A 20294-nucleotide genomic window follows, 5' to 3' on the forward strand; every position below is an offset into this window, starting at 1 on the left:
TGTGGAGCCTCTGATGGATCACAAGGCCTGACTTTTGAGCAAATGACTTCCCACACTCCAAACATTTGTAGGGTTTCTCTCCTGTGTGGGTACTCCTGTGCCTCATAAGGCTTTGTGCTAAAGTAAACGACATTCCACAGTCTAAACATTTATGTGGCTTCTCTACTGTGTGGATTGTCCGATGGACCACAAAGACTGACTTGTGATCAAATGATTTTCCACACTCTGGGCATTTATAGGGTTTTTCTCCAGTGTGGGTTCGCTGATGGGTAACAAGTTCTGACCTAACAGAAAAGCATAACCCACACACACTGCATTTGTGCGGCTTCTCTCCTGTGTGGATTTTGGCCTCTTTCATGTTTCACAAAATCTGAGAGTTGGGAAAAACCTTCCCCACACTCCAAGCAGCGATATGACTTATCTCCTCCTGCATGGACGTTCCGGTGGATCAGAACGATGGGCTGATGAGCAAGAATCTTCCTGAACTCCAAAGACATAGGGGTTTCCAAAGGGCTCACAAGCTCTGAACACTGACCAAAACATTCCCCACGCTCAGAACTTTCCTGGATCTTCTCCCCTGTGTGGATTCTCTGGTGTCTGGGAAGAGCCAATCTGAAGGCAAAGCACTGGCCACTCTCTGGGCAGAAGTGTTTCCTCCTCGAGTTTCCTGCTGAGAGAGTGAAGAAAGTGGAATCAGGGTTTGAAGATGGCAGAGAAGTAGCTTCAGAATCCAGACTGAAATCATTGGATCAGATGATGCGTGAGAGACGGAGGTCGTACCACTTCTCCCCCTCCCCCCGCCCACAACACCCACTGCATAAGGTACAACCAGTGGAAGAGCCTTTTAAAATTAAGTAACAGAGAACATTTTTCTTGCCCATTCTTAGCAAGGGAGGGGAAACTCTGAACGGACTCGGCATCCCACCCAGACCGCCTCACCTGAGCTGGTGTCCAAAATGGCAGCCCCTGTTCCGTTTGAGATCTGATATTGTGGCGTCCTGGGCTCTTCCGCTTGCTCTGCGTTGGCGACGAGGCTCGTCTTGGGAAGCGGCAGTGCTATGCGGGAAAGAAGTGAGAAGAAGGAAGAAGAAGGAAGAAGAGGAGAAAGAAGAAGTGAGGAAGCATTCGGCCTTATGGTCCAAACTATCCCCAATGACCTCTCATCTCAAACATTTCCAGAGAAGGATAACCTGTAACTATACAGTACCTTGGGTTAGGGGGCTGGGTGTTTGTGGGGGTCCTTCGCTCTGTGCCAGAAGGAGGAGGGAGGACGGCTGAAGATGTCTGCAGGGTGGGGGGTGGGGACTGCACTGCCAGGGACCCCAGGGAAGGAACATGGTTGGGGCTTCCCGACTGTGGCTGTTATGCTGGTGGGAGTCCCTCAAATATAAAACCTTCCTGATACAGGGCTGCATTCAAACGTCTTCTAAAGGTGATATGGTTGTTTATTTCCTTGACATCTGGTGGGAGGGCGTTCCAAAGAAAGGGAGCCATTACCAAGAAGGCTGCCTTTGGCTGGTTCCCTGTAACTTCGCTTCTTGCTGTGAGGGAACCGGCAGAAGACCCTCGGACGAGGTGGGCCCCAGTGTCCGGGCTGAACAATGGGGCTGGAGACGCTTCTTCGGGTATCCTGGGTCAAGGCTGTCTAGGGTTTGTTGTGGGGATTAAATGAGGGGGAGACCCGTGCGCCCCACCTTGAGCTCCTCGGAGGGGGAAAAGTCGGGATCAAAATGGACGGCGTTAAGAATAAAGTACATTTGCAGCTCTGGTGCAACAAACCTGCTCCCCACCTACCCCTCCACCCCAAAAGAAGAGTGAGAAGAAAATGTCCCGGAAGGACTGCTTCAGACTCAAGGAAGGAGGCTCCTTACCCAGAGAGGCCATGTTCCTCTCATTGTCCAGCATGGCCACCCTTGCTCTTCGGCCAATGTCCAGCAGGGAGGGCCCTTTCGACCCTGGAGAAATAAACAGCCCCGTAATCAAAGGTTGGCGGTCTCTGTAATGACAAAATGCCCTCAGCAAAAACTGCAGCACCTCAGGAACGCCTTTGGTGGCAAGAGCAGAGTGGGAATCTCGGTCTTCCCCATAGATCCTTCCAACTTCTTTCTTTCTTTCTACCAAAAAAGTGCATACATCGTCTCCGTTTTCAAATCATAAAAGTCCTTTCTTCAGTTCTTTTATATTCAATGTGAGATTTTAATGCTCTGTACCAGAGCTTTCCAAACTGTGTGTTGCGACACAGTAGTGTGTCGGCTGCAGTGTGTAGGTGTGTCGTTTAAACACTCCTCATGTTACTCCCGGGGCTGGAAAAGGGTTAGTTTAACCTCTGGTTTGCTAGGGAAACTGAATTACTGCGTTGCAAAATGATGCAAAACTGAATTCTTGCATTGCAAAATTATGCATGTCTAAAAAGTGTGTCACCAACATGAAAAGTTTGGAAAGCTCTGCTGCATGCAGTATAAAAATATGCACAATCTACCACCAAGCTTTCAAAGAGGAATGAATAAATGTATTTTCTTCTGCTCTTGAGAATCTCCTTCCTCCTCTTTCACCCTGATGCAACGTGCAAACTTATCCGTGCAATGGGAAAAGCCAAAATGGCTCATCTTTCCCGCCGCCCTTTTCTGCCCCGCCCCCTCACCGGCATTCACATGTTGCAGGGTTCAGACGGTCCCCTCTCACCCGTGTAGAGCTGCTTCCGAAGGGAGCCTCTGCCAGCAAGTTTTTTCATTAGTTTTTTCTTCCCTTCCTTTAATTTTTTGTTTTGTTTTTCTTACTTATCTTGCATAAAGTGAGATTGCTTCAGGCTGAATTCACTGAGAGTGTTTTTCTGACTTGGAGTTTTTTGTATGCCCCTCATTGATACCTCAGGTTAAGTACTTAATTCGTTCCGGAGGTCCATTCTTAACCTGAAACTCTTCTTGACCTGAAACTGTTCTTAACCTGAAGCACCACTTTAGCTAATGGGGCCTCCTGCTGCCGCCGCGCCGCCAGAGCCCAATTTCTGTTCTCATCCTGAAGCAAAGTTCTTAACCTGAAGCACTATTTCTGGGTTAGTGGAGTCTGTAACCTGAAGCGTATGTAACCTGAAGCGTATGTAGCCTGAGGTACCACTATACTTTGATTTTCAATAAATGAAAATTTTTTAAGGGGGGAGGAAGTAGGATTTTTCACATTCCAAAGATTTCTGGGAGGCTTTTTGTCCAGCATGTTTCAGAGATGAGGAGTGAAGGGAATATTTCATTCATGGCTTAAAACGTTTTTGAATTCTCCACCTCAATGTACTCTTTGGTGTCGGAGAAGGAACAGGAAGAAGCTCTTATTAATTTAAGCAAAGAGAAGGTAGAAAAGCAGTCTAACTTTTTTTTTAAAAAAATCTTTACTGAAAATTGAAAAAGTACAAAATTATACGTGAACTAAACATGGTGAGATGTAAATGAGAGAAAAAGAGAAACAGAAACCGTGTAAGAGGGGGAAATAAAGGGGGGAGAGATGGAAACCCCAAACTGTATATTTTACAATTGTACTTCACCAGACCTTAACCTATTACAGTATTTGTAAAAATGGATCCAAAATATCACTGAACTTGTCCATGGCAAGTCTGCATTTATATGCAAGTTGTTTATATGTTGCGAGTTTGTAGAAGTCTCCAATCCATTCGTAGAAGGGAGCCGCATTTTTATTTTTCCAATTCATCAGTATCAGTCCTTTTGCTGCGGTCAGGGGACGGAGAGTCCACTTGTATAGTCCTTTTGTAAGATTCCATGTGCTGGGTATATAATTCAAGAGGATATTTTTCTCAGTAAATGTAAGGTTGTTCCGTACAGTTCTGTTGATAGTTAAAGTTATAGGACAATGAAAAAACATGTGTTTTAGAGAAGCATTATCCCTAGTGCATCTCCAACCGTTAGATACCTGAGACAGCCCTTTGTAAAACAAATGTAATGGGGTCCAGTATATTCTAATTATTATCCTAACAGTCTAACTTCTATGTTCCATACTCACTAATGAGTGACAATTATGATACAAGATCAAAAGGATATTATGGAGATAGCTGCAAAAGCAAAGTTCATGGTTCATCTCATTTGCTGCAGACCCCTTGAGCAGGAGATCCTTCCCTTCCCTCAATAGGGCCAACGTTGATGTTCACCGGTAGAACTCGAACGAGGGACTCAGTCGCTGAGCTCTTATATAGAGGCTTTTAAACACGATCTAATAGCAGGTGGGCTCTTTAAGTTCTGTTGCCATTCTCCCTCATCTCTGTGGTTGGCACAGAGAAAAGTTACTCTTTTCCTAGCGGTGAGCCAAAGTCTATATCTAATTGGCAGTTCCATGGCTTGGTCAAGATAGGCCTGTCCGCTATTTGACGCCTTATCAGGCCAGCTGTCTAGACCTCTTGTTGATGCCAAGTTCTCATTATATAGAAATATACAGAAATACTTTATTGTCACTGTACCACTTGTTTTCATTGAGATTAAACAAGCCCCCCTCCCCCCCCAATCTCTCAGTCCTTGTTAAATATATTATACAGATAAATTCATGGGAAAGCCCTCGTTATATGTACAGATAGAGTTAAAAGGATTTAAAGCTACCATTACATCAAGATCAGGAGATGCCACCTTCTAAAAATATCTGGCAATACACATACTCAGAGCTTTAGGGTGGTTTCTCTCCTGTGTGGACTCCCTGAGGCAGCACCAGCCTAGCCCTTCCAGACCAAACAGTTCCCATACTCGAAACATTAATGGGTTTCCCATTTTTGTGGATTCTCTGGTGCCTTTGAAGGTCCAAATGAGCAGCAAATCATTTCCCACACTCCAGACACTTGCATTGTATTTCCTTCGTGGAGTCTCCAATGTTGATAAAAGGTTCATTTCTTTACAAAGCATTCCCCGCACTCCCAACATGTATATGCTTTCTATTCCATATGGAGTCTCTGGTGTTTTCTAAGGTTCCCACTCTGTGAAAACCATTTCCCACACTCTACACATTGGTAAGGCCTCTCTCCTGTGTGGACTTTCTGGTGTTCGCGAACATGTGATGACAAAGAAAAACATTTCCCACACTCCATGCATTTGTAGGGTTTTTCTCCTGTGTGGGTTCTCTGGTGTTTCAAAAGATTCCCTTTCTGACGAAAACATTTCCCACACCCCAAGCACTTGTAAGCTTCCTCTCCTGTGTGGATCCTTTGATGCATGTTAAGCTCTGATTTTCTTGCAAAGTATTTCTCACACTCCAAGCATTTATAGGGTTTCTCTCCTGTGTGGGTTCTCTGATGGGCCACAAGGGTGTCTCTCCTTGAAAAACATTTCTCACACTCCAAGCACTTGTAAGGTTTCTCTCCTGTGTGGATCCTCTGGTGCCCCCTAAGACTTTGAGCTAAAGTAAATGACATTCCACAGTCTAAACATTTATATGGCTTTTCTCCTGTGTGGACTCTTTTATGAGAAATAAGATGTGATGAAGTGTAAAAACATTTCCCACACTCTCCACATTCATATGGTCTCACTCCTGTGTGGATTCTCTGGTGTACATGAAGGTGTGATTTGTTGGTAAAATATTTTTCACACTCCACGCATTTGTAGGGTTTCTGCCCAGTGTGGATTTTTTCATGCTGCTTGAGGTGTTGTTTCTGGGAAAAGCATTTTCCACATTCCATGCATTTGTAGGGTTTCTCTCCCGTATGGATTCTCTGGTGGATTGCAAGATGTGATGGTACAAGAAAACATTTCCCACACTCCGCACATTTATGAGGCCTCTCCCCGGTGTGCACAGTCTGATGGCTCAGAAGTTCAGCTTTCTCATAAAAACATTTGCCACACTCTCTACATTCATAGGGTTTCTCTCCTGTGTGGATTCTCTGGTGTCGCCTGAGACTTGCATTTTTGGGGAAACATTTGCCACACTCCAGACACTTATGGGGCCTTTCTCCTGTGTGGGTTTTCTGATGGGTTACAAGGCCGGAACGGCAAGTAAACTTTTTCCCACATTCAAAGCATTTATACCGTTTCTCCCCTGTGTGAACCAACCGATGGCTCCAAAGCTGTGCGTTTTGAGAAAAACATTTCCCGCACTCCCAGCATTCATAGGGCTTCTCTCCTGTGTGGAGCCTCCGATGGATTACAAGGCCTGACTTGTGAGCAAATGATTTCCCACACTCCAAGCATTTGTAGGGTTTTTCTCCAGTGTGGGTTCGCTGATGGGTAACAAGTTTTGACCTAACAGAAAAGCATAACCCACACACACTGCATTTGTGGGGCTTCTCTCCTGTGTGGATTATATGGTGTCCATGAAGCTGTGATCTCTTGGGGAACCCGATCCTACTCTTGCCATATTTGTGGGGTTTCTCTCCTGTGTGGCCTCTTTCATGTTTCACAAAATCAGAGAGTTGGGAAAAACCTTCCTCACACTCCAAGCAGCGATTTAGCTTATCTCCTCCTGCATGGACGTTCCGGTGGATCAGAACGATGGGCTGATGAGCAAGAACCTTCCTGAACTCCAAAGACATAGGGATTTCCAAAGGGCTCACAAGCTCTGAACTCTGACCAAAACATTCCCCACGCTCAGAACTTTCCTGGTTCTTCTCCCCTGTGTGGATTCTCTGGTGTCTAGCAAGAGCCAATCTGAAGGCAAAGCATTGGCCACTCTCTGGGCAGAAGTGTTTCCTCCTCAAGTTTCCTGCTGAGAGAGTGAAGAAAGCGGAATCGGGGTTTGAAGATAGCAGAGAAGTAGCTTCAGAATCCAGACTGAAATCATTGGATCAGATGATGCGTGAGAGACGGAGGTCGTACCACTTCTCCCCCTCCCCCCGCCCACTGCATAATGTATAACCAGTGGAAGCGCTTTTTAAAAATGAAGTAACAGAGAACATTTTTCTTGCCATTTCTTCGCAAAGGAGAAACTCTCAACGGACTCTGCATCCCGCCCAAACTGCCTCACCTGAGCTGGTGTCCAAAATGGCAGCTCCTGTTCCGTTTGAGATCTGATATTGTGGCGTCCTGGGCTCTTCCGCTTGCTCTGCGCTGGTGACGAGGCTCGTCTGGGGAAACGGCAGTGCTATGCGGGAAAGAAGGAAGAAGAAGGAAGACGAGGAGAAAGAAGAAGTGAGGAAGCATTCGGCCTTATGGTCCAAACTATCCCCAATGACCTCTCATCAAGAACCCATAACTAAACAGTACCTTGGGTTAGGGGGCTGCATGTTTGCGGGGGGAAGGTGGTCCTTTGCTCTGTGCTGGAAGGAGAAGGGAGGACGGCTGAAGATGGCTGCAGGGTGGAGGGTCAGGACTTCACTGCCAGGACCCCAGGGAGGGGACTTGGTTGGCACTTCTGAAGTATTGCTGTTACGCTGGTGGGAGTCCCTCACATGCCAGCAAACCCATTTTGCACAGCTAGAGTGCAGCGCAGTGGTTAAAGTGCCCGACTAGAACCTGGGAGACTAATACTTTTTGATTTAAACCCCACCCATCTGACAGGGTCACCCCACCCACTCTGGGCAGCTTCCAGCACATATAAAAACATAATCAAATGTCCAACATTAAAAACTTCCTGACACAGGGCTCCTAAAGGTTATATAGTTATTTATTTCCTTGATATATGAAGGGAGGGTGTTTACCAGGGCGGGCGCCACTACAAAGAAGGCCCCTGCCTGGTTCCCTATCGCTTCACTTCTTACGTCGAGGGAACCGGTAGAAGCCCCTCAGAGCTGGACCTCAGTGTCCTGGCTAAATGATGGGATGTAGATGCTCCTTAGTATATGGGGCCAAGGCCATTTAGGGCTTGTTGTGGGGATTAAATGAGGGGGAGACCCGTGTGCCCCACATTGAGCTCCTTGGAGTGGAAAGGTTGGGATTAAAATGGATGGCGTTAAGAATAAAGTACATTTGCAGCTCTGGTGCAACAAACCTGCTCCCCACCTACCCCTCCACCCCAAAAGAAGAGTGAGAAGAAAATGTCCCGGAAGGACTGCTTCAGACTCAAGGAAGGAGGCTCCTTACCCAGAGAGGCCATGTTCTCATTGTCCAGCATGGCCACCCTTGCTCTTCGGCCAACGTCCAGCAGGGAGGGCCCTTTCGACCCTGGAGAAATAAACAGCCCCGTAATCAAAGGTTAGCAGTCTCTGTAATGACAAAACGCCCTCAGCAAAAACTGCAGCACCTCAGGAACGCCTTTGGTGGCAAGCGCAGAGTGGGAATCTCGGTCTTCCCCATAGATCGTTCCAACTACATTCTATTATTATTATTATTATTATTATTATTATTATTATTATTATTATTATTGATATTCTTGTGTTACCAAAGAAGTACACAAGTTGTCTCCGTTTTCAAATCATAAAAGTCCTGTCTTTGGATCCTTTATATTCAATGTTTAATGCTCTGTACTGGACTTTTGCCACTAATGTCGTGACACGCTAGTGTGTCAGCTGCAGTGTGTAGGTGTGGCGTTTAAACACCCCCCACGTTCCTACCGGGGCTGGAAAGGGGTTAGTTTAACCTCTGGTTTGCTAGGGAAACCGAATTACTGCGTCACAAAATGATGCAAGTCTAAAAAGTGTGGGAGTGAAGGAGGATAGCAGACTTTCATTCTTTTACATTCTTTTTTAATAAAAAAAGATAAAGGACCCCTGGATGGTTAAGTCCAGAATGGACATAATATAAGTAACGTTGCAGCTTTGTAAGGGAATAGAAAAACACCATGGCAGGGTGGATGGGAAGTCAACGGATATGAGAGAGTAGTTACAATTGTATTTTAAAAGAATATGCAATATTTGAAAATTAAATAATTCAAAAAAAATATAAAAGAGATTGGAGAGCAGCCTTAGCTCATTTGACAGAGCAAATACCCCCAAGTCCAATTCGTGATCTATCTAAGAGAGGCTGGGAAAAGACCCCCGTCTAATACCAAGAAGCACTGCTAGTCCAGAGTGGCAATGTGGTGTAGTGGTTAGAGTTCTGTGCTCGGGGTTCAAATCCCCACCTGGCCATGAAGCCCACTGGGTGATCTTGGGCCGGTCACCGTCTCTCAGTTTGGCCTCCCTCACAGGGTTGTTGTGGGGAAGAAATGGAGAGATGGGGAACATGCAAACCACCTTGAGCTCCTTCCAGGATGGGTGGGGTATGAACGCAAGGAAGTAAAAGACACACAACCCATGGGATACATACACAGAAACCAGAGGTCTATTTACATGCACACACAACTCCAGCCAAGCAGGTCAGAGGAATAATCGATGGCATATTCTAGGCAGGCAAAAGCACCCGACTTAGAGCAGGGCTGAAGCACCCTAGGGAGATGGGGCTGGCATGGGGGGAGAAATGAGGAGTCCAGCTAGACCCCCATTTGGCCCCAGGATCTGAGATTTCCACACACCCCATCCCCATGATATACAGGACATTTGGGAACACTTTAAAATATTCAGGGGGGTACTCCAATTGCAACCTTTTTTGCATTTCTAAAAAAGGGATGGTAATGTTATCTGATTTTTCTTAATGTCCAGATTTTTTAATTCAAAATATGCACAATCTACCACCAAGCTTTCATTTCATTTCATTTTTTGTCAGTTATTTTTATAGGCTTTATATTCAATTCAATTCAAAATCCTTTATTAGGCATAGCAGACCACACATTATCAAACAAACATCATATACAGACTTTATAAAATACAGGCTCAGCGAACACAATTTATCCCAGTCTATAGGCTTTATACAAATTAATACCATTTGGCACTCCATTCTTGGCGCATATTTATCATCTACTATTACTACGTTTCATATTCATATTTATCTCTGGTTGCCATTGCCTTTTACATAATTTTACATTTTATCATTTCATTTCAAAGCTTTCCATGAGGAATAAACAAGTGAAAGAGATCCCTTCTTCTGCTCTCGAGAATCTCCCCTTCCTCCTCTTTCACCCCGATGCAACGTGCAAACTTATCCGTGCAATGGGAAAAGCCAAAATGGCTCATCTTTCCCGCCGCCCTTTTCTGCCCCGCCCCCTCACCGGCATTCACGTGTTGCAGGGTTCAGACGGTGCCCTCTCACCCGCGTAGAGCTGCTTCCGAAGGGCCCCTCTGCCAGCAAAGACTCCTTCTTCCTCCCCACTTCAGCCTCGCCTGCAAAATGGCCGGACGCCTCCTGCAAAAGACCCTCACAAAAGGGGGCTGGCCAGAGGAAACAGGCACCTCTTGAGACGTCCTGCCCCTTCGCTTCTTCCCTTTTCCCAGACGCAAAGGATTCTGGGATTTGTAGTCTGTTCCTCTGTGATGGGGGAAAAAAGTGCCTTTGGGGCGGCTCTGGGGAAGGGTGCTCCTTTATTTTTATTTTCCCTTTCTATTTACTCACCTACTGGGACACCTCTCTGTACTGCCTAACACGTCACAGCGGTGCCCGGCAAAAAGAATGAGAAGATGAAACCAACTTGCATGTCAACGTGGTTGGATTCTAGACTTGGAAGGGACCCCGAGGGTCATCCAGTCCAACCCCCAACAACACAGCGCTCTTTCACCTCACGTGGGGCTCAAACCCGTGACCCTAAGATTAAGAGTCCCCATCTAAACCAAAAGTACTGATCAGGGAGCGACCTGATATTTCAGAATTTTTTTTAATTCATCATAGATAAGTCCCCAAAACCTTTTCACTTCTTCACAAGCCCACCACATATGGTGGAAATCACCTTCTTTTGTTTTGCATTTCCAGCACGTTTTGTCCCCAGTCTTATACATTTTTTTCCAATTTCACGGGGGTGATGTACCATCTGTACATCATTTTTTCCATATTTTCTCGGAGTCCAACGCATGCTGTGAATTTCATATCCTTATTCCAAAGTTTTACCCACCTATCATAATCTAGGTTATATCCCAAATCTATAGCCCATTTGATCATAACCTCCTTTATCTCTTCATCCTTGGTGTCCCACTCTAATAATTGATTATACATTTTGGAGAAGAGTTTGGAGTTTCCTTCTAGTATTTCCACCTGGTATCTAGACTTTTTCTCATTCATCCCTGTTTTTTTATGTTCATTCCATAAAGCGTTAATTTGGTGAAATTGTAGCCAACCCAATAATTTGTCCTTTAAGTCCTCATATGTTCTAATTTTCCACCCTTTATCTGTTCTTACCGGGAGGTCTTCATAGGTCTATCTTTGGCTTTCCATGTTTAATTTTTTAATGGTTAGGATATCAATTGGTGATAACCACCAGGGGGTGTCTTTTTCTAAAAATCTTTTATTTCTGTTCCATACCTCGAGTAACGCACCTCTAATAATATGGTCAGAGAATCCTTTATGTACCCTCTCTTTATCATGCCATAGATAAGCATGCCAGCCAAATCTGGTGTTAAATCCCTCTAAGTCCAACAAGTCTGTATTTTTCAAAACAACCCACTCCTTGATCCAACACAAACACGAGGCCTCATAGTATAATTTCAGGTTCGGGACAGCAAACCCTCCTCTATCTCTTCGGTCTGTGAGTAATTTAAACTTAATTCTTGCTCTCTTGCCCTGCCAAATAAATCTGGAAAGTGTTTTCTGCCAATCTTTAAACATTGTCGTACCTCTAATCACCGGGATGTTCTGAAATAGGAACAGCAGTCTTGGAAGAATGTTCATCTTAATTGCGGCCATTCTGCCCGACCAGGAGAGTTTTATCCTACTCCAGGTGTCTAAGTCTTTTTTAATTTCTCTCCAGGTCCTAATGTAGTTATCTTCTACTAAGTTTATGTTTTTTGTGGAGACCCAAATACCCAAATACTTCACCTTTTTCACCACCTTAATTCCTGATTGTAACTCTAACTGATTTCTTAAATCTTCTGCCAAATTCTTTGTCAGCATCTTGGTTTTGACCTTATTTAGCTTAAAACCGGACAGTTTCCCAAATTCTTCTAATAACTCTAAGACTTTACTGATACTTTTTACTGGATCTTCTAACGATATTACCAAATCATCGGCGTAAGCCTTTAATTTATATTCTTTTGTTCCAATTCTGATTCCTCTTATTTCTGGGGTTTCCCTTATTTTATTTGCAATTACTTCCAACACCATAATAAATAAGAGAGGGGACAGAGGGCACCCCTGTCTTGTACCCTTCGAAATCACAAACGGATTAGTTAGATTATTGTTAATAATTAAGTTAGCCCTTTGGCTTGAATAAATCGCTTTTATACCTTCCATAAAAGGCCCCTCTATTCCTACCCTCTCCATGCATTTTAATAAAAACCGCCAGGATACATTGTCGAAAGCCTTTTCGGCGTCGATGAAGATTAGTGCCGCGGGGATTTCATTATTGAGTTCCAAATATTCAATAATATTTATTATGTGCCTTACGTTGTCTTTTAATTGCCTGTTAGGGAGGAATCCAGCTTGATCTTTATGAATGGATTTTGTTAAATATTTCTTAAGTCTATTCACCATTATTTCTGCGAATATTTTGTAATCATTATTGAGTAGTGATATCGGTCTATAATTTCTTATCTCCAGTTTATCAGAATCTGATTTGGGTATTAACGTGATGTGTGCCTCTTTCCAGGAGTCAGGTATCCTCCCTCCTTATAGAATATTGTTCATTACGTCGCATAAAACCGGGGTCAGATGCTCTTCCAAAACTTTGTAATACTTTTGTGACAAACCATCTGGACCTGGTGCTTTCCCTGGTTTCATCTTCTTAATTGCCTCCTTAATCTCATCTACTGTTATTGATTTATTTAAGTAAGTTTTCTCTTCATCCATCAAGTGTTTTCCTCCATTTCTTTCCAGATATTTTTCTATTTCTACTATATTCTCATCTTCCTTTTTATACAGGTTTTCATAGAATTGAAGGAACCTTTCCTTTATTTCATTGGGGTCTTCTAATATCTGCTCTTCTATTTTGATTTTGTTGATCACATTTTGTTTTTTCCTTTTTCTTAATTGCCACGCCAGTAGTTTCCCCGTTTTGTTTGCAGATTCAAAGTATTTCTGCTTCATTGATTTGATTCTCCATTCTACTTCTTGGCTTATTAATATTGAATATTGTGTTTGCAGCATTCTAGAGATTTGTTTAGTCCTTTCATCCCTAGGGTTTATTGTTAATTTTTCCTCACAGTCTCTTAATTGCTTAATAATTTCTTCTTTCTTCGATTCTCTTAGTTTCCTTCTATAATTGTTCTGTTGGATTAAGAATCCTCTAAGAACCGCCTTGCTGGCGTCCCAAACTGTATCAATTTTTGTTTCTTTATTTAAGTTTATGTCAAAATAGTCTTTTAGGGTATTTTTAGCCTTCTCGGCCGTCTCGTCATTTTCAAGTAAGTATTCATTCATTCTCCACCTATATGGCCCAGTTGACTTACACTTTATTTCCAAAATGATTGGGTTGTGATCGGAAAGGGTTCTGGGTTGTATTACACATCTCGTTGTTCTTGTCGATAGTTCTCTTGAGACCCATATCTGGTCAATTCTACCCCAGCTCTGGTGTGGTTCTGAGAAATGTGTAAATTGTCTCATTATTGGGTTTTTATGCCTCCAAATATCGATCAAATCTAGATTTTCTTCAAGGTTATTAAAGGATTTTGGAAGTTTCCCTTGGTTCGATTTCCTCTTTTTTCCACTTCTGTCTAATTCTGGTATTGGTACTCCATTCAGATCTCCAAGATTCTTCCCTCATCATCTTTGCAAATTAATACAGGTTCCCATTTCTCCTTAACGTAAATCACCAATCCTCTTTTTTTATTTACATCTGAGTTAATAAATTCAACTCCCAACTTTTTATTTATCAATATATGTTTGTGTTTTTTGGCCACGTGCGTCTCTTGACAACAAATCACATCATAGTTTTTATTCCTCAAAACTTTCTCTATTTTATTCCTTTTCGATTTTTCATTTAAACCATTTACATTCCAGGACAAAAAATTCAAAGACATTATTAAAATTAATTTCTATTTATTCAATTTAGATTTTCAAACTTGTGTTTTGGAGCTTCCGTTCTCTGTATACTCTTCTTCTTCTGCCTCTTCACCTCCCACGGCACCTTTTTCCTCTTCTACTACTTCTTCTTCGTCTTCTTTCTCTTCCCGTGCCCCTCTCCTCTCTTTCCTTCCTCTTTTCTCGGTTTTGCTTCCCTCTCTGTCTCTTATCCCGTCTTCAACCTTACCCAACTCTTTCTCATACCTTCTCAAAAAATTTTCCACCTCTTGGACGTCTGTCAGCTTAAACCTTTTATCTTTAAAAAAGAAGGCAATCCCTTCAGGGAACTCCCATCTATATTGTATGGCATTTCTCTTCAGGACACCTACTATTTGTCTGTATCCCTCTCTTTTACGAAGGAGTCTAACTGGTATTTCTTTAAGGACAATAATTGGTCTGCCATCAATTATTAATTTTTTATGGTAGCTCGTTTTTAATATTAAGTTCTTCATCTCTATTGAGTTAAAGATTACTAGACAGTCCCCAAGGGGTTTTTTAAGCTTATTTTGTTGGCCTCTCGTTCTTATTCTAAAGGCGTTCTCTATCGCATATGCTACCTCTTCCTCTTTTAGTTCCAGCCATTTAGTTAGCTCCTTAATCATTTTCTCTTTTACATTCTCTTTCACTTCTTCTCCTATTCCTCTGAATTTCAAGTGAAGTTGTTTCTGTCGCATTTCTGTCATCGCTAAGTTATCCCATATTTGCTCTTGCATTTTATTCACCTCTTTCATTTCTTCCTTTATTTTTTCTGTCTCCTTTTTCTGTTCTCTCATCTCTTTCTGAATTTTTTTATTAGTTTCTTCAAATATTTTTGACTTAACTGATAATTCTTGGATTTTAGTGGAAAGTTCACCTACTGCCTCTTCTATCTTTCTATCATCTCCTGCACTTCTCCTAGTTTATTTTCCATATGTATTTCACTCTGTTTAAACTCATCCTTGATTTTTAACCATAAAAAATCTAGATCTTTAATTTCCTCTTGTCTGGATGTCTTCCTTTCCGCTGGGGTCCCCCCCATCTTTTTCCCATTTTCCCCCAACATTATGTCCTTATTTTTACACTTTATATTTTACAACTGACTCTCTCCCTTTAAGGGCTCACAATCTCTTCTAAAGTCTTATAAAATGTCTCAGTCGAATATCTAAATTGGGTCTACAAATATATCTTCCAAACCCAATTTACTATGCTTACAAATTACTCATCATTCCTTTTTAAACCAAAGGACGAATAATCTTATCTCACAAAAATAAGCAAAAATAGGGGGGAATGGAATAAGTAAATATTTTCCAATTATTTTCCAAAGGTGGTAAGAGTATAAACCCAACCGCAAAGAAGGTTAAACCACAATGAAGTATGTCAAATTAAAGACCCAGCGGTAGAGATTTCTTCTTCCATATAAGGTAGTTAACTGGGCTAAGTCAAGTCAGCAGTCTTTTTGAAGTACACAGGACAAGGTTCAAAGATGTTACCCAAGGTATTTCACAAAAGTTACTTTAGCCAGATCGGCGTGGTCCTATACTCTTCAGCCACTTGACGGCCTAATCCAACGTGGTAACATATACCATGGTAATGTAGTCCAGTCCACTTAAAATTCATAAAAATAAGGAGAAAAGGTCATCTTTGTTCTACAACCTTCTTGCTTTTTTGTTTTGTTTTGTTCTAAAGGTATCTAACACAGTCCCAAGGAGTAGGCGGTAAATGTCTATCCAACAAAGTATCTATCCAACAGAGATTTAAGAAGTCTGTTACGTTGAGGCTAAGAGATCAGTTCTAGTTGATTAAATACACCGGCCCCTCTATATTATAGATAGGTGGTCTAGTGCTCAAATTTACTTTCACGCTATATTCCAGCAGCTGAGGGGTTACAGGACCGGTCGCTATAGTTATTAAGTAGCCAAAAAGGAACTGGTGCCGCTCAGCGGGGTAAGAAAAAAAAGAAAAGAGAAAAAGTAAAGTTGCCAAAGAGAAAAAATTGTGGGGGGGTTATAAGTCTCCTTAGAGTGGCTTTACGTTCCTCGCTGTATTTTAGTTCACTGTGTTCAAACTTCCAAGACGTCTGTAACAAAGTTCTCCCTTCTGTCTCTTTATATTTCGCCTTTCAATGCCACTTGCAGTAAGCTCTTGCAGTCTTTAAATGCATATATATTTGTCCTCCCCAACCGATGAGTTCAATTGATTATTTGCAACTGTATCCCTCCGCAAAAGAAACAAGGTATGCGGGGGGGGGGGGGTAAAATATAGATTCAAGCAGGCATCTTCTTTGCTACTTTGTGTTTAGTAATTTGTTAGCCTTAGCAAAGTTGCCGCGGCGTTCTGTACTCACTCAGTCAGGCCGGTAAGCAGCTACTTCCCTTTTTTATATATCTGCGATTCTGTAGCCCGCGCCATTTTCTGCTCTCAACCGGATGAATTCCTTGCCGAATCTTAAAACATCCAGGATTCTCCTCGCTTAGGTTCCAATTTTTTAGGATGTTTTAAATCATAGCACGCAGGAGAATCCATTTTTATCTTGAGGAGGTTCGTCGCCTTTCTCAGCAGAAGCTAGAGGCATCACAACACGGAGTCGGTGCTCTCCCATTTTGCGCTCGCAGTCCCGTCCCGAGTTTCTTCCATAAAAAAAACCCGAAAAGACGGCAAAAAACCGCTCCCACGCTGCTGGGAAGCCTAGCCCCCAGGGGTCTCCCCCCTGGGATTTTTGGGGGGCGCAGTGCCTTTGCGACTCCCCCAAGCCTCCGTGTTGTTCAGAAAGCCCTTTACAGGGGCTCTCTGCGCTTCCTCGCTGTCCGCGACCCAAACCGGAAGTCCAAGAAGCTCTTATTAATTTAAGCAAAGAGAAGGCAAATAATCAGTCTAACTTTTTTAAAAAAAAAATTTAACTGAAAGTTGAAAAAGTACAAAATTATACGTGAACTAAACATGGTGAGATGTAAATAAGAGAGAGAAAGAGAAATAGAAACCGTGTAAGAGGGGGAAATAAAGGGGGGGGGGAGATGGAAACCCCAAACTGTATATTTTACAAGGTTGTTATTGTACTTCACCAGACCTTAACCTATTACAGTAGTTGTAAAAATGGATCCAAAATATCATTGAACTTGTCCATGGCAAGTCTGCATTTATATGCAAGTTGTTTATATGTTGTGAGTTTGTAGAAGTCTCCAATCCATTCATAGAAGGGAGCCGCATTTTTATTTTTCCAATTCATCAGTATCAGTCCTTTTGCTGCAGTCAGGGCTCGGAAAGTCCACTCCTATAGTCCTTTTGTAAGGTTCCATGTGCTGGGTATATAATTCAAGAGGATATTTTGCTCAGTAAATGTAAGGTTCTTCCATACAGTTCTGTTGATAGTTTCAGTTATAGGACAATGAAAAAACTTATGTTTTAGAGAAGCATTATCCCTAGTGCATCTCCAACAGTTAGATACCCGAGATAGCTCAATTTAAAACAAAGGTAATGGGGTCCAGTATATTCTAAATATTATTCTAGCAGGCTAACATCTATGTTCCACACTCACTAATGAGCGACACTTAAGATACAAGATTAAAAGGATATTATGGAGATAACTGCAAAAGCGAATTTCAAGGTTCATCTCATTTGCTGCAGAGACCCTGGGAGCAGGAAATCCTTCCCTTCCCTCAATAGGGCCAACACTGATGTTCTCCGGCAGAACTCGAACGAGGGACTCAGAGAGTGCTGTCGCTGAGCTCTTATATAGAGGCTTTTAAACATGATCCAATAGCAGGAGGGCTCTTTAAGTTCTGTTGCCATTCTCCCTTATCTCTGCAGTTGGCACAGAGCAAAGTTACTCTCTCTTTTCCTAGAGGTGAGCCAAAGTCTATATCTAATTGCCAGTTCCATGGCTTCGTCAAGACAGGCCTGTCCGCTAGTTGACGCTTTATCAGGCCAGCTGTCTAGACCTCTGGTTGATGCCATGTTCTCATTATATAGAAATATATAGAAATACTTTATTGTCACTGTACCACTTGTTTTCATTGAGATTAAATGAACCTCCCTCCCACCACAATCTCTCAGTCCTTGTTACATATATTATACAGATAAATTCATGGGGAAGCCCTCGTTATATGTATAGATAGATTTAAAAGGATTTAAAGCTACCATTACATCGAGATCAGGAGACACCATCTTCTAAAAATATCCGGCATTACACATACTCAGAGCGTTGGTGTGGTTTCTCTCCTGTGTGGACTCCCTGAGGCAGCCCCAGCCTGTCCCTTCCAGGCCAAACATTTCCCGCACTCGAAACATTAATGGGTTTCCCTTTTTAGTGGATTCTCTGGTGCCTTTGAAGGTCCAAATGAGCAGCAAATCATTTCCCACACTCCAGACACTTGCATTGTATTTCCTTCGTGGAGACTCCAGTGTTGATAAAAGATTCATTTCTTTACAAAGCATTCCCCGCACTCCCAACATTTATATGCTTTCTATTCCATATGGAGTCTCTGGTGTTTTCGAAGGCTTCCACTCTGTGAAAACCATTTCCCACACTCTACACATTGGTAAGGCCTCTCTCCTGTGTGGACTTTCTGGTGTTTGCGAACATGTGATGATGGAGAAAAACATTTCCCACACTCCATGCATTTTTAGGGTTTCTCTCCTGTGTGGGTTCTCTGATGTTTCACAAGGTTGTCTTTCCTTGAAAAACATTTCCCACACTCCAAGCACTTGTAAGGTTCCTCTCCTGTGTGTATCCTTTGATGCATGTTAAGCTCTGATTTTCTTGCAAAGTATTCCCCACACTCCAAGCATTTATAGGGTTTCTCTCCTGTGTGGGTTCTCTGATGTTTCACAAGGGTGTCTTTCCTTGAAAAACATTTCCCACACTCCAAGCATTTGTGGGGTTTCTCTCCTGTGTGGATCTTCTGGTGCCCCCTAAGGCTTTGTGCTAAAGTAAATGACATTCCACAGTCTAAACATTTATATGGCTTTTCTCCTGTGTGGACTCTTTTATGAGAAATAAGATGTGATGAAGTGGAAAAACATTTCCCACACTCTCCACATTCATATGGTCTCACTCCTGTGTGGATTCTCTGGTGTACATGAAGGTGTGATTTGTTGGCAAAACATTTTTCACACTCCATGCATTTATAGGGTTTCTGCCCAGTGTGGATTTTTTCGTGCTGCTTGAGGTGTTGTTTCTGGGAAAAGCATTTTTCACACTCCATGCATTTGTAGGGTTTCTCTCCCGTATGGATTCTCTGGTGGATTGCAAGTTGTGCTGGTACAAGAAAACTTTTCCCACACTCTGCACATTTATGAGGCCTCTCCCCGGTGTGCACAGTCTGATGCCTCAGAAGTTCACCTTTCTCATGAAAACATTTCCCACACTCTCTACATTCATAGGGTTTCTCTCCTGTGTGGATTCTCTGGTGTCGCCTGAGACTTACATTTGTGGGGAAACATTTGCCACACTCCAGACACTTATGGGGCCTTTCTCCTGTGTGGGTTTTCTGATGGGTTACAAGGCCGGAACGGGAAGTAAACTTTTTCCCACATTCAAAGCATTTATACCGTTTCTCCCCTGTGTGAACCAACCGATGGCTCCAAAGCTGTGCGTTTTGAGGAAAACATTTCCCACACTCCCAGCATTCATAGGGCTTCTCTCCTGTGTGGAGCCTCCAATGGACCACAAGGCCTGATTTGTGAGCAAATGATTTTCCACACTCTGGGCATTCATAGGGTTTTTCTCCAGTGTGGGTTCGCTGATGGGTAACAAGTTCTGACCTAACAGAAAAGCATAACCCACACACACTGCATTTGTGGGGCTTCTCTCCTGCGTGGACTTTATGGTGTCCATGAAGCTGTGATCTCTTGGGGAACCTGATCCTACTCTTGCCATATTTGTGGGGTTTCTCTCCTGTGTGGCCTCTTTCATGTTTCACAAAATCTGAGAGTTGGGAAAAACCTTCCCCACACTCCAAGCAGCGATATGACTTATCTCCTCCAGCATGGACGTTCCGGTGGATCAGAACGATGGGCTGATGAGCAAGAATCTTCCTGAACTCCAAAGACATAGGGGTTTCCAAAGGGCTCATAAGCTCTGAACTCTGACCAAAACATTCCCCGCTCTCAGAGCTTTCCTGGATCTTCTCCCCTGTGTGGATTCTCTGGTGTCTAGCAAGAGCCAATCTGAAGGCAAAGCATTGGCCACTCTCTGGACAGAAGTGTTTCCTCCTTGAAATACCTGCTGAGAGAGTGAAGAAAGTGGAATCAGGGTTTGAAGATGGCAGAGAAGTAGCTTCAGAATCCAGACTGAAATCATTGGATCAGATGATGCGTGAGAGACGGAGGTCGTACCACTTCTCCCCCTCCCCCCGCCCACTGCATAATGTATAACCAGTGGAAGCG

At 43.0% G+C, this 20294-nt stretch overlaps 2 protein-coding genes across 6 annotated transcripts in view; both read right to left on the reverse strand.

Annotated features, from left to right (window-relative positions):
• Positions 1-284: 284 nt before the first annotated feature.
• LOC128408796 (zinc finger protein 572-like) lies at positions 285-2731 on the reverse strand. The gene is made up of 4 exons (XM_053378818.1): positions 2683-2731; positions 1872-1955; positions 940-1056; positions 285-670 (listed from the first exon to the last, which is right to left on the reverse strand). The coding sequence occupies exons 1-4, from the start codon at positions 2729-2731 to the stop codon at positions 285-287; spliced, it is 636 nt and encodes a 211-aa protein (XP_053234793.1).
• Positions 2732-4741: 2010 nt separating this feature from the next.
• The window catches only part of LOC128409205 (zinc finger protein 260-like), a 29493-nt gene continuing 13940 nt past the window's right edge, over positions 4742-20294 (reverse strand). The window contains exons 5-7 of one of the 5 annotated variants that reach the window (XM_053379463.1): positions 6940-7056; positions 5167-6681; positions 4742-5082 (exon numbers count right to left, since the gene is read on the reverse strand). In XM_053379463.1, the coding sequence (XP_053235438.1) occupies positions 4919-5082; positions 5167-6681; positions 6940-7056 (1796 nt within the window). In that variant the 3' untranslated portion in view covers positions 4742-4918. Of the gene's footprint in view, positions 6682-6939; positions 7057-18193; positions 18703-20294 lie in introns of those variants that run through there. The other 4 variants (XM_053379460.1, XM_053379459.1, XM_053379465.1 and 1 more) reach the window with 4 other exon arrangements.

This window comes from Podarcis raffonei, chromosome 2 (genome assembly GCF_027172205.1).
Source record: "Podarcis raffonei isolate rPodRaf1 chromosome 2, rPodRaf1.pri, whole genome shotgun sequence".
Lineage (NCBI taxonomy): Eukaryota > Metazoa > Chordata > Lepidosauria > Squamata > Lacertidae > Podarcis > Podarcis raffonei.

Bases quoted from the DNA above. Each gene is read 5' to 3' on its own strand.
- LOC128408796 (XM_053378818.1), bottom strand. From the start codon at position 2,731: ATGAAAAAACTTGCTGGCAGAGGCTCCCTTCGGAAGCAGCTCTACACG. The intron at 1,956-2,682 runs GTGAGAGGGGAC...TTATTTCTCCAG, and splicing joins TCGGAAGCAGCTCTACACGG to GGTCGAAAGGGCCCTCCCTG. The intron at 671-939 runs GTGAGGCGGTCT...TCACTCTCTCAG, and splicing joins CATTTTGGACACCAGCTCAG to CAGGAAACTCGAGGAGGAAA.